Genomic DNA, 14,130 nt, shown 5'->3' on the forward strand with positions numbered 1-14,130 from the left:
TTCAAACATAAAGATATAAAATTTTAATTTTTTGTCAAGAATCAACAACAAGTGGGACACAATCGTGAAGTGGAACAAAATTTATTGGATAATTTAAACTTTTTTAACAAATAAAAAAACTGAAAAGTGGGGCGTGCAATATTATTCGGCCCCCTTGCGTTAATACTTTGTAGCGCCACCTTTTGCTCCAATTACAGCTGCAAGTCGCTTGGGGTATGTTCCTATCAGTTTTGCACATCGAGAGACTGACATTCTTGCCCATTCTTCCTTGCAAAACAGCTTGAGCTCAGTGAGGTAGGATGGAGAGTGTTTGTGAACAGCAGTCTTCAGCTCTTTCCACAGATTCTCTATTGGATTCAGGTCTGGACTTTGACTTGGCCATTCTAACACCTGGATACGTTTATTTTTTAACCATTCCATTGTAGATTTGGCTTTATGTTTTGGATCATTGTCCTGTTGGAAGATAAATCTCCGTCCCAAACCATGATGCTGCCACCACCATGTTTGACAGTGGGGATGGTGTGTTCAGGGTGATGAGCTGTGTTGCTTTTACGCCAAACATATCGTTTTGCATTGTGGCCAAAAAGTTCAATTTTGGTTTCATCTGACCAGAGCACCTTCTTCCACATGTTTGGTGTGTCTCCTAGGTGGCTTGTGGCAAACTTTAAACGAGACTTTTTATGGATATCTTTGAGAAATGGCTTTCTTCTTGCCACTCTTCCATAAAGGCCAGATTTGTGCAGTGTACGACTGATTGTTGTCCTATGGATAGACTCTCCCACCTCAGCTGTAGATCTCTACAGTTCATCCAGAGTGATCATGGGCCTCCTGGCTGCATCTCTGATCAGTTTTCTCCTTGTTTGAGAAGAAAGTTTGGAAGGACAGCCGGGTCTTGGTAGATTTGCAGTGGTCTGATGCTCCTTCCATTTCAATATGATGGCTTGCACAGTGCTCCTTGAGATGTTTAAAGCTTGGGAAATCTTTTTGTATCCAAATCCGGCTTTAAACTTCTCCACAACAGTATCTCGGACCTGCCTGGTGTGTTCCTTGGTTTTCATAATGCTCTCTGCACTTTAAACAGAACCCTGAGACTATCACAGAGCAGGTGCATTTATACGGAGACTTGATTACACACAGGTGGATTCTATTTATCATCATCGGTCATTTAGGACAACATTGGATCATTCAGAGATCCTCACTGAACTTCTGGAGTGAGTTTGCTGCACTGAAAGTAAAGGGGCCGAATAATATTGCACGCCCCACTTTTCAGTTTTTTATTTGATAAAAAAGTTTAAATTATCCAATAAATGTTGTTCCACTTCACGATTGTGTCCCACTTGTTGTTGATTCTTGACAAAAAAATTAAATTTCCTATCTTTATGTTTGAAGCCTGAAATGTGGCGAAAGGTTGCAAGATTCAAGGGGGCCGAATACTTTTGCAAGGCACTGTATATCAAGTCTGGGTAATCCTTGGGAGCAATTTCCACATGCCTGCAAGTTCCACCATTTTGGAGACATGTAAAAAAGTGGATAGGTTTCAATTCTGAGAACACTACGCCTACTGCGAAATACAGGTTTTGAGGGGCTGTTTTGCTCCAGGAGGGAACCATGTACTTGGCAAAAAAAAGATGAGATTTTGAACAAAGAACATTCCATACTGAAGGAACAACTCAAGACATAAACTAGAAAATTAAGCAGACTGCCAAATTGCTAAGAAAGTAGGGGTGTGACAAAATATCGCAATGGTGATATATCGTGATACTTTGCATCCCAAAAGGTTATCTATATGCTCATGCCAAGAATTGAGATATTGTTTAAAAAAGGTGGCAATTCTTAAAGAGAAAAACAAGGAACCAACAAGTTGCTACCAAAATCTTCCACCATAATAGTGTCTCAGTTAACGCTACGGTTGCTATTGACGGTGCTTGATGCCTAATCCATTAAACTGTTAGGGCGAACTAACGTTCGTTTATTCAAAACCAGAACATTCACAGTCACTCTTTCCAATTTTCGGGCCATTTATGGGCCAATTTCTGTTCATTTTAGGGCATTTACAGGTCACATCGTGTTGCGTTTGAGTCACTGCCTATTCATTCCCGGGTCACTTCCTGTTCTGTAACCCAAAATCAACAGGAAATGACCCATAAGATACCCCAAAATTAACCGGAAGTGACCCTGAAATGCCCCAAAATCAACAGGAAATGACTGAAAATCAATAGACCTGAGATGGCCCGAAATTACCTCGTTGCCTGGCATTGGCTGCCACGGACGGGAGGGGGAGAAGTGGGAGGGGCCCGTTTGAAGAGGGAAGGGTTCATCCGCTGCTACCCTCCCATTTCAAATAGATTGTATGCATACTAGTAATAAACTTACAGCAGAAGGATGAAAAGTCAGTTGTTTTGTAGAATATCTTACAATGATTTTCTGTTCTATGAATCGATAATCGTTATATCACCATATCGTAAGATCATCGAGAGCTTTGTACCACAAATCGTATCTTATTATATCATGAGATACCAAAAGGTTCCCACCCCTTTTAGAAAGTGTCTTCAAGATTTCAAGTACCTTATGTAAGGTGTATGTGTGTGTTACCTGTCTGAGGATGAAGCTGGTGGACGTGGTGCTGCCATCCGACCGCTTGAGTCGACTCCTTCGGGAGTACGTACCCGCGTTCATCTAGAGCACAACAATTACAAAGACAGGAAAATGGATACATTCATTCACAGAAACAAAATGCTAACCAATGTAGAAAGAACTCAAATTTGACGCTGGTTATAAAATTGCTGGTTACCAAGTGTCCGATATTACACATTTACCGTAATTTTCGGACTATAAGCCGCCACTTATTTCCTTCATTTTGAATCCTGCGGTTTACAGTCCAGTGCGGCTTATTTGTTGATTTATTTGGGTTAATAGGTAACACTTTAGTTGATGTTTTTTTTCTTCTAATGACAGTGTAATGTCGTAATAATGGTTGTCTAATGACAGTCTTATGGCGCCACTGTCAAATAAAGTGTTACCAAATACCATAGCTAGCAATTAACGAAACAACTGGATCACTAACTAAAACAGAACACGAATTTTGATTGTTATCTACATCTGTAGCGCTGCAATGTATGCTAGGAGGCATGTTGGACAACAACAGTGTTGACAGCAGGTGGCAGCAGAGGTTGACTGTTTCCCCCAAGGGAGCAGTAATAGCTAAATGACAATTCTTGAACCAATGAAGCTTTGCAGCTCATTGATTCAAAGCTTCATGGTGGTTCATTTGGTCATATGACAGTTGTATGATGCCGCTGTCAAATAAAGTGTTACTGGTTGATATCTTTTAATATAAATATCCCAAAATACAGTGAGGACAGCTGCGGCTTATTGTCCAGTGCGGCTTATCTATGAACAAATGTTGTTTTCGTGTCAAATTTGTCTGGTGGCGGCTTATAGTCAGGTGCGTCTTATAGTGCGAAAATTACGGTATTTATTTGCAACAGTTCGACAAGGTTGGTGCCTCTACATACAAATTTAATTTGTTCCAGGACCGGGTTTGCAAGTCATAATGGTCGTACGTCGAGTGGGATTTTCCCATAAGAACACATTATAATTCAATTAATTGTTTCCACAGCCGGAAAACCTACGCTAAACCATTCATACATACTGAAGGTACAATCACAAATAAAAATTACACATAGCAAAATAAAAAATATATAAATACAAATCGGAATCCTAATAATATAATAATAATAATGATGTAACGAATCGGGTTCTAATGTGGCGGTTGTGTTTTGGATGCTGTTCCTGAACGCACCGTGTGACTGACGAAAGGGTGGAAGAATGGGAACTTTTTACTTTCTCTTTTCATGTTCTGTTGTTGTAGGCATCAGCTATGGCGGACAGTAGCCGTGTTGTGTTGCACAGGTTCTGAAATTAATGATTAAAAACCTGACAAAGTTGGCAACTTTCTTGCCAATATTAAAATGATAATAATTGTCACCTTAACTTATAAAACTGGCGAATGGAGGTCGGAGGAGGACAGTCGAGATCATAGACATATTCCAGCCGTATTGTCGAGCCAGTTCACTGACGCGCATACAACACTCATATTTCTCTATCGTTTCCATTTTAATTTCAATGGCAAGCGTCACCCTTTTCCTTTTTTTACCACCTGCAATAACCTTCTTGAGGCCCATGTTGATTACTCTCACAAGAAAATCTGCCGTCTTGCTGGAAAACAATGAAATTGCGACGCTGTTGTAAATCGTCATATTTCGAGCATTTTGTCATATGTCAAGATAAATGACAAGTCAAATTTTACGTCTGATGTTGAAAGGATCATATGTCGAGGTGTTCATACTTTGAGGTACCACTGTATTTCCCATTTATTTAATTAATAGCAAAGGCTCAAAAAGGACAGTAAAACAAAAGATGTCGTAAAAGGAAAACCACTGAGTCTCCTTTTTTTTAAAACGATAGTTTCAAGCTACTTAACGAAACACAAAATATTGAAAGGGATTTACTTCTGAGTTTGTTTGTTTGTCGTTTTTTTTTTTTTTTTTTTTTTTTTATAGTTCCAATGTTTTTAGTAAGGACAGGATTGAACTAAGCTAAATTTTACAACTCATAATTTAGTTCATTCGTCAACTGAATAAGAAAAAACTCAAGTGTACTGACGTTAGCAGTACACCATTTTAGATCCATTCAGTGTTGTAAAAATCGTGAATTCACTGGTTAACTCTTAATTCCTGGTGATAGTGTCATAAGAAACACAAATTCCAACTGAGGTGTTAAGTGACATTTCATTTTAACATATTGCTTTTACACTGACACAAACTTAGCAATATAGTATCTGAGAAGGAGAATCAGGATTTATTTGACCAAAAACAGGCACTCCCTGACCCTTCCAGTTCAAAAAGATAGGACGTATTTCTCTGTCAAGGCAATGAGTTCAATTCAAACTGTTGCAACTAGTTCTTCTGTATTGTTCATGTTCATACTCTTGACATATTTATGATGAATCTGTTTTTTTTTTTTTTTAATCACTGGACAGGGTTTTGTGATGGTTTGTTGCCAGTGAGCATCATTATCTGGTGACCTACTTTGAAGTGAGAGGGGGTCTGCACCTGAGCTGCTAGGGCGACAGTGGGGGGTGTGAGCTGGCCAGTGATTAATAGTTTCGACTAAGATGCCTTTTTAAAATGGTATAAGCATTAGATATGGTTAAAAATACCACTGTATCCATCAAATAGAGCTTTTCTTAATATTTTGATTACCTTTTTCAGTCTAAGTGAGCATCTAATTATTGTATTAGATTAAAACACACTTAATTTACAATAATAATTTGCAACAAATGGTTGTTTATGTACCCTACCTGAAAAGCTGTCTTGTGCGCTCCGTCCGGCAGCCCGTGTCTGCTGTAGATGTGCCGGGACATGTCCGCCAGCTCGTCGGTCCAGGGCGGAGGTTGGCGCTCGGCGCCGCCCCGCTCCGGCGGCTGCTGCCCGGCGTGCTGTCCCAACGCCACCGCCGGCTCCAGCTTGTCAGTCGGTTCCGCCCTGACAACGCAAAGAGCTTCTCAGTCTGTCCGTGCGTGCGTCTGCTCGTCCACGGAAAGATGCTGAGGAGGAAAAGTGCCCTGCCCTGCTGCTCATGAGGCGTTCACTGAACGCACGATTACATTTGTCACATAAAGTACATACGATGCTTGCATTCAGTGGGTGTCATGCTGCGTTCACTGACCACGAGAAATGAAGTCAATTGGACGAGCATTCAGTACAGTAGGGGAAAGCGAGGTTGGTTGTCTTTCATGAATGTATTGTATTCCCATTAATACATCTTAGGATAGTCATTCATTTATCAATATCATGGGTTGGATTTGGCATTTTTTTCATTTTTTATCTATTTTTAAACAATAATTTAGGATCAAAGACTTCGTGACTGTAACATTGTACCTGTTGTTTGGATGGCTTTCACTCAGGGGGGTACCGGGGGAGGCAGGGGTGGGCTGTGGCCACCCACGGACACGCTCAGCCCACCCAAAGAAAACTGGATGTAGTACTAACGGCAGTCTGGGCACCGTGTATGGTATCCCATTCATATAGTACTGATGTGTTCTAAGTTTTAACCTTTGCATTGTTACCTCCTCTTTCACCTTAAAAAAAATTTTAAAAATTAAAAAATGAAATGAAATGTTGGTTTTGTTCCTAGGGGGCGCACACACATTTACGCATATTTTTATTTATTTATTTATTTTATTATTATTTTATTATTTTATATTTATTTTTTACATTTTTACAGTTTTCACCAGTGTTCACCTGGCTGTTGAGATTGGTGAGTTTTGAAGCATTCTGAGGGGGTCAAAGTAGGGCTCAAAGCGTCGGCAGGACAAAGAATGACTGCTACGGGGCGCTTCATAGTGTATTTGGAATTTGTCTTTACACAGTATTAAAGATTGCACCTGTCTTGACCTGCCTGACGATTTTGGTGCATTTTGAAGCATTCTAAGGGGGTCAAAGTGATCTCAAAGGGGCTGCGGAACAAAGACTAACTATAATAATAATAATAATAATAATAAAACTGAGGAACCACAATAGGCTACCTAAAAAAAAATATTGTCTCCTTCATATCCATACTGTTCAGTTATGGATGTGTTCTGAATCAAATAACATCAAATCAACTTTTATTTGTTTAGACCAAATCACAACAACACTTGCCTCAAGGAGAAAACAAAACAAGTTTTATTAAGGTGCAGTATAGCCCTACGCTGGATTTTGACCTACTGCAGCATTGTAGCTTTTGTAGTTTTAATGTTTCACATTGAAAGCCTGACATACTCCCATTGTGATCATTCAACATACCTCGTTTATTATGACAAAGCAGCAAACAGGAAAGGGTTATGGGGGAACAGAAGAAAAACACAAGAGAAGAAAGAAAAACACAAACTACAAGAAATACATTGAACATCTAGACTAACTACTAATATGTTGGTGCTATCGTCAGCTAGATGTATTTCCGGTTGAAATCATGTAGGGGGCCTGTTGACCAGGGAAAGAGGGCAACGGGGGTGGAGGAGTCTATAAGCTAAATGATTGAAAGGTTGAAAGGGGTAGAGTGTACACAAATCAGCTCTGTGATCTAGAACCCAGTAATCGTGTGAATCCCTTGTGAGTGTAAGCTTGTTGGCGACCAACCCTACGCCGCCCCATCGCCAATCCCGGCACCGGCACCCCCACCCGAGCGCGCCCTATCACATCCAGCCGCACGCGACAGCCACGCAGACGAGCGGTGACGCCATACGGGCGCCAACCAAGGACCACGGCCCCCATCCAGCCAGCTTGGTGAGGGAGGGCCTGTGGGGGTGGCTCACCGCAGCCCATCCCTCCTCCCGCAGCCCAGCAAAGGAGCCATCACCCCCCCGTCAACCGCCCATCAAGGATGGCAAGAGGGGATGCACCACTGCTTTCACTCGTCATAGGAATTGGATTTTCTTTTGCTTTCACAGAAAATAACATATTTTATTAATATTTTTTTAAAAATAATAATTGAAGGGAATAGTATATTTTCTCATATTTACTGTTTAACTGTTTGTATTACTCTAACACACTTAATATACACTCACCGGCCACTTTATTAGGTACACCTGTCCAACTGCTCGTTAGCACTTAATTTCTAATGAGCCAATCACATGACGGCAAATCAGTGCATTTAGGCATGTAGACATGGTTTAAGACTGCAGTTCAAACCGAGCATCTGTATGGGGAAGAAAGGGGATTTGAGTGACTTTGAACATGGCATGGTTGTTGGTGCCAGAAGGGCTGGTCTGAGTATTTCAGAAACTGCTGATCTACTGGGAACCATCTCTAGGGTTTACAGAGAATGGTCTGAAAAAGAAAAAATATCCAGTGAGCGGCAGTTCTGTGGGCGGAAATGCCTTGTTGATGCCAGAAGTCAGAGGAGAATGGCCAGACTGGTTCGAGCTGATAGAAAGGCAACAATGACTCAAATAACCACCAGTTACAACCAAGGTAGGCAGAAGAGCATCTCTGAACGCACAGTACGTCGAACTTTGAAGCAGATGGGCTACAGCAGCAGAGGTCCACGCCGGGTGCCACTCCTTTCAGCTAAGAACAGGAAACTGAGGCTACAGTTTGCACAAGCTCATCCAAATTGGACAATAGAAGATTGGAAAAACGTTGCCGGGTCTGATTAGTCTCGATTTCTGCTGCGACATTCGGATGGTAGGGTAAGAATTTTGCGTCAACAACATGAAACCATGGATCCATCCTGCCTTGTATCAAGAGTTCAGGCTGGTGGTGGTGGTGTAATCGTGTGGGGAATATTTTGTTGGCACTCTTTGGGCCCCTTGGTACCAATTGAGCATCGTTAGAACGCCACAACCTACCTGAGTATTGTTGCTGACCATGACCATCCCTTTATGACCACAATGTACCCAACTTCTGATGGCTACGTACTTTCAGCAGGATAATGCGCCATGTCATAAAGCTGGAATCATCTGAGACTGGTTTCTTGAACATGACAATGAGTTCACTGTACTCAAATGGCCTCCACAGCCACCAGATCTCAATCCAATAGAATCATCTCAGACTGGTTTCTTGAACATGACAATGAGTTCACTGTACTCAAATGGCCTCCACAGTCACCAGATCTCAATCCAATAGAGCATCTTTGGGATGTGGTGGAACGGGAGATTCGCATCATGGATGTGCAGCCGACAAATCTGCACCGTGTGATGCCATCGTGTCAATATGGACCAAACTCTCTGAGGAATGCTTCCAGCACCTTGTTGAATCTATACCACAAAGAATTGAGGCAGTTCTGAAGGCAAAAGGGGGTCCAACCCGTTACTAGCATGGTGTACCTAATAAAGTGGCCGGTGAGTGTAATTAATCAGGGAATAACATCTTTTCTCATATTTACTGTTTGACTGTATTACTCTAACACACCTAATATAAAATAAATAATATTTATATAATAGTTTAAGAAAAACAAGCAGAATATATTTGATTTTACGAACAGTTAGTGATTAGAATATGCAGCGCCAAGACAACGGGCAGATAAGGGCAGAACAGATACAGGATGCTTTCTGACAACGGAAGCCCATTGCATGTCATGCAGCTGACTGAGCAACACTGATGCTAACAAGCAGGTAATAGGCAAGACATCTACAGGCCCACGTCTGCGACACCAAATCCCACAATCAACTCTTCTGGCCTGTCCAGAACAAATGGCAGGACATCTTGTCTTGCCACAAGGAACATCTGATTAAGAGGAACCTACGACCGAGAAGTTAAAAAAAAAAGAAAAAAAAAAGAGAAGTGAATGGTTGTATGTCTCCTTGTGCCCTGCGATTGACTGGCAACCAGTTCAGGGTGTCCCCTGCCTACTGCCCGTAGTTAGCTGGGATAGGCTCCAGCACCTCCGCGACCCTCGTGAGGATAAAGCGGTATGGAAAATGAATGAATGAATGAACACTCAGCACTCACGTGGCGCTGAGGAAGGAAAAATCCTTGGTTCTCGTTGCCCTGACAACAGTAATGCCCGAATTCTCCTGTCTAACAGACAATAATCCTAAACATGCCCAAACACACCCTTCTTCTCACCAGAGCCTTTAAAAGACTGAATGTTTAACTAATCGTTGTCATTTTTCTGAGGAATCTTTTGTTGACTTGTGATATGGTGACCCTGGATCCAGTTTGACTCCTCGCCTGGGTTTCTCTGTGCTGTATGATTGCTGCTGACTTGGAATAAATTGTCAACTTGTGCTTCAAAGTCTTTTTCCAGCCTTTAAAGTGGAGTCAGTACAAAGGGTTAGGACTAAGGTGAAAGCGCCGGGTTTGGCCTTTTGGCTGGGCCGGGTCGCGGGAATTGCTCTAGCATGGTTCCGGCGTGATTCCGGCAATCTGGCTAAAAGGTCAGATCCCTTCAATTTTAATTTTTCAGCCAAGAACTCATTTGGATGTATTCAACAGATTTATTATTATTATGTAGGTGGACATCAACACCAATTTGCTGAAAAACATTTTCACTGCGCCCTGTACAAACACAAATTACAATCCTTTGAACTGTTTGCGGATTCACAACCAATCCCGATGCATGTTTTTTGGCCAAAAACTAAACTAACAGGCGGCAAGCAACTGGCTAGCGAGAGAATGTGAATCAAAACTGTAGCTTTTGGCTGTAACTGTAGCTAACTTGAAACGTATTGTGTTAACGTCCATGAAAAAGAATAGTGAAGGCCTTAAAATTGTATGCACTCAGACATTTAATCGTGTAGAACAAACTCAGATAAAAAGCTTGAAAAATAATGAATTAGTTAAAAAATACAACTCTTTAGCATTCAGAAACAGTAAAAGAAATGAATAAAAAACATTGTTGTGGTCAGTAAATGTTAATTTTATAGCGCAAGTGCAGGGAAATGTATATGGAATCACTCCATTCTGAGGAAAAAAATATGGAATCATGAGAAACAAACAAAGAAATAACAATCAAAATACATCTCTAGTAGCACCACCTCTGGGTTTTATGACAGCTTGCGGTCTCTGAGGCATGGACCTGATGAGTATTCTTCTTCAATTTGGTGCCAACTCTTTTTAATTGCAGTTGCCAGATCATCCTTGCAGGTCGGACGGAGCCTTGCTGTGGACCTTTTTTTTTTTTTTAAATTTCCACTGCAGGTTTTCAATAGGGTTGAGATCTGGGCTATTTGCAGGCCATGACATTGACTGGATGAGTCTTTCTCCAAGGAATGCTTTAACAGTTTTAGCTCTGTGGCATGATGCATTGTCATCTTGGAAAATGACGAATATATTTTCAATTGAAGGGATAAGAAAGCTGTCTAAAATTTAAATGTAAACTTGTGCATTTATTGAAGATACTGTATAACCAAAGCCATCTCCCCAGTGTCTTTGCCTGACATGTAGCCCCAAATCTTCAAGGACTGGGGGAATTGTGATGTCTTCTTCAGGCAGTCAGGCAGTCTTTGTAAATCTCACTGGAGCAGCACAAAACAAAAGTTCCAGCATCATCACCAGCATCATCACCTTGTCAAGAGTCAAGAATCTACATTGGACAAGGTGTCAAGAGTCAAGAATCTGCATTGGTCAAGGTGATGATTTAGTGTTTCTGAATGCTAAAGAGTTGAACTTTTTAACTAATTCATTATCTTTTCAAGCTTTTTATCTGAGTTTGTTCTACATGATAAAATGTCTGAGTGAGTGCTTGTCCAAGACTGGTGATTCCATACTTTTTGCTAGGAGTTGTAATAGACAATAAAAAAGCTTCTCACTCAAAGTAATGTGACACTACAGTAAAGACACTATTTTTTTTTGTGAATGATCATTTCACTACTGATAGTGCACAACAGCACCTCTAGTGGTCAATGTACTGTATAGCAAGTGTGCCAATCAACTTGTGTGATAACCAACCCCACTTTTCGCCCGAAAGGCATAGGCGAAGTTTGACTTTTGGGGCGAGGGGGCACAACATGTTGATGACCCCGAAACGCAGTGTAAGCAATAAAATAAACTTACAAGAATATTTATAATAATAGGTTGACAATGAGCGTTTTTTGTTTACGATCATTCTTGAGGGGAATTCTAAATCAGGCTGCTTAGGCAGTACTTTTAGTCAAGATCGTCATCCACTGAATATGGTACCCCCGCCGGTGTCGTGCCAATGTAGTTACCCCAGTCAAAAATTGTATCCCCTGGGCGGAGCCATATGGAGGTAGATTTGTGTCTTTATTATTCAATCCAAAAAAAGTTGCTTCAAAAAAAAAAAAAAAAAAAGTTGCAATTAAAAAAAAAAGGCAAAAATAAATTTGAAACTCCAAATAAGGCTTGTGAATGCTATTTTTCTTTGATTAATTTTTTTTTTTTGAATTGGAGTCTTTTTTTTTTTTTTTTAATTGAACCAACTTTTTTGATTGAAGTAATGTTGATTTGTGTTTAGGCCACATCTTGGATAGGATGTTTTTGTCTGTATTATTCAATCACAAAATAATTTGCTTCAAAAAATATATATTTTCAAAAAGAAAACTCACTTAAAAAAAAAAAAAAAAAAAAAAAAAAGATTTCAATCATAGAAAACGTTTTTGAATGCGAAAAAATATTTGAGAAGGAAAAATTTGCATTTAAACACTTAATTTTTCATTGAAAAAGTTTTCTTTGATTGAAGCAATCATTTTTGTGTCCGGGCCATATTATGGGTAGGATATTTGTGTCTAAATCATTCAATCCCAAAAAAAGTTGCTTCAATCAAAAAAAAAAAAATTTTCAATCAAAGAAAAAAATATTTTGAAAAATAAAATTGCTCTCCCCTATTTTTTTTTTTTTAATTATATGCAAAGCAAATGACCATCTAAGGTGCTAGTCACATAATCTGTTCGAAAAATAATTTTGACCCATTATAAAAATGGATTTTGTGGTTCATTTCATTCATTTTTGCAGTTTTATCGCTTTACAACTTTTATATATATAGGAAAGTCATTTTCATGCAATGACACTTTTCGGTCACCAGGGTGCGCCTGGCCCCCCAACTCCCCTTAAAATCCGCTTATGCCGAAAGGGTGTAACAGTAAACGTGATGTGTTCATTGTCACTACTTCAAAGCAACACTAGATAATTTTTCAACCTTTATAAAATATTTTCATAACATTTGTGATAATATGTCAACTGACAACTAGTTGAATGACACCTCATTTATATCTTTAGAGGGTCTGTATCATTTTCACTTTCTTTATCTCTGGAAAAGAAGGTGATTTAATTGCAGGTAAACAACAAAAATTAACATTGTTTTACTCATTAAACCAAATATATCACCAAAAATGCATATTCTAACGGAGGAAATGGTTAGGACACCCTACCACCTAAGAGCTAGTGTTACTCCCTTTTACCCCCTTAACTTCAGTCAGACGCTTTTTGTAGCCATCTACCAGTCTTTAACATCGGTCTGAAGAAAGTTTGCCCCACTCCTCAACGCAGAATACTTTCAGCTGTGAGACGTTTAAGGGGTTTCTTGCATGTACAGCCCGTTTCAAGTCACCCTACAGCATCTCAATGGGATTGAGATCTGGGCTTTGACTCGGCCATTCCATGACTCTCCATTTCTTTTTAGCCAGTCCTTGGTGGATTTACTGGTCTTTTTGGGGTCATTGTCATGTTGCAGATTTGTTTCACTTCAGCTTTATTTTTTTCACAGATGATCTCACATGTTCCTCAAGCATCTTCTGATACACGATTGAATTCATGGTGGACTCTATGATGGTGAGCTGACCAGGTCCTGCTGTAGCAAAGCATCCCCAAACCAGGACACTTCCACTTCCATACTGCATAATTGATATGAGGTTCTTTTCCTGGAATGCTGTATTGGGTTTACGCCAAACATGTCCTCTGTTCTGGTGTCTAAATAATTCAATTTTAGATTCATTTGCCCAAAGAACATTATTCCAGAAGTCCTGGTCTTTGTCTAGATTTACTCTGGCAAACTTCAGTCTGACCTTCACGTTCTTCTTGGAGAGCAAAGGTTTCCTCCTTGCACACCTCCCATGAAGGTTAAACTTGTGAAGTCTGATTGTAGAGGCATGCACTTTCACAAGAACAGTAGCAAGAGCCTGCTGCAGCCGCTCCCGTGATGAAATTTTAGGGTTTTTGGAGACTTCAGCAACTTGCGGTCTGCTCTCGGGGTGAACTTGCTTGGATGGCCAGACCTGGGCATGTTGGCAGTTGTTTTGAATGTCCTCCACTTGTAGACATTTTCCAGACAGTGGAATGGCTGATTTTATATTGAGATCTTTTGAAATCCCTTACCAGATTCATAAGCATCTACAATCTTCTTTCTGATGGCCTTAGACAGCTCCTTCGATCTCACCATGATGTTTCCTCTCACTTCAACAGCCAGTCACTGTTGAAAGTATTCTGCGTTGAGGAGTGGGGCAAACTTTCTTCAGACCGATGTCAAACACTGGAAGATGGCTACAAAAAGCATCTCACTGAAATTATTTCAGCCAAAGGGGGGTAAGACTAGATATTAGGTGGTAGAGTGTCCCTTTTCCTTAGTTAGAATATGCATTTTTGTTGATATACTGTATTTGGTTGATGAGTAAAACAATGTTAATTTTTG

At 40.2% G+C, this 14,130-nt stretch overlaps 1 protein-coding gene across 4 annotated transcripts in view; it reads right to left on the reverse strand.

Annotated features, from left to right (window-relative positions):
- The window catches only part of cacnb4a (calcium channel, voltage-dependent, beta 4a subunit), a 31,801-nt gene extending 26,225 nt beyond the window's left edge, over positions 1-5,576 (reverse strand). For all 4 annotated transcript variants that reach the window (XM_057853036.1, XM_057853033.1, XM_057853034.1 and 1 more), the window contains exons 1-2: positions 5,363-5,576; positions 2,593-2,676 (exon numbers count right to left, since the gene is read on the reverse strand). In XM_057853036.1, the coding sequence (XP_057709019.1) occupies positions 2,593-2,676; positions 5,363-5,425 (147 nt within the window). In that variant the 5' untranslated portion in view covers positions 5,426-5,576. The remainder of the gene's footprint in view (positions 1-2,592; positions 2,677-5,362) is intronic.
- Positions 5,577-14,130: the final 8,554 nt, after the last annotated feature.

This window comes from Corythoichthys intestinalis, chromosome 12 (assembly GCF_030265065.1).
Source record: "Corythoichthys intestinalis isolate RoL2023-P3 chromosome 12, ASM3026506v1, whole genome shotgun sequence".
Classification (NCBI taxonomy): Eukaryota; Metazoa; Chordata; class Actinopteri; order Syngnathiformes; family Syngnathidae; genus Corythoichthys; species Corythoichthys intestinalis.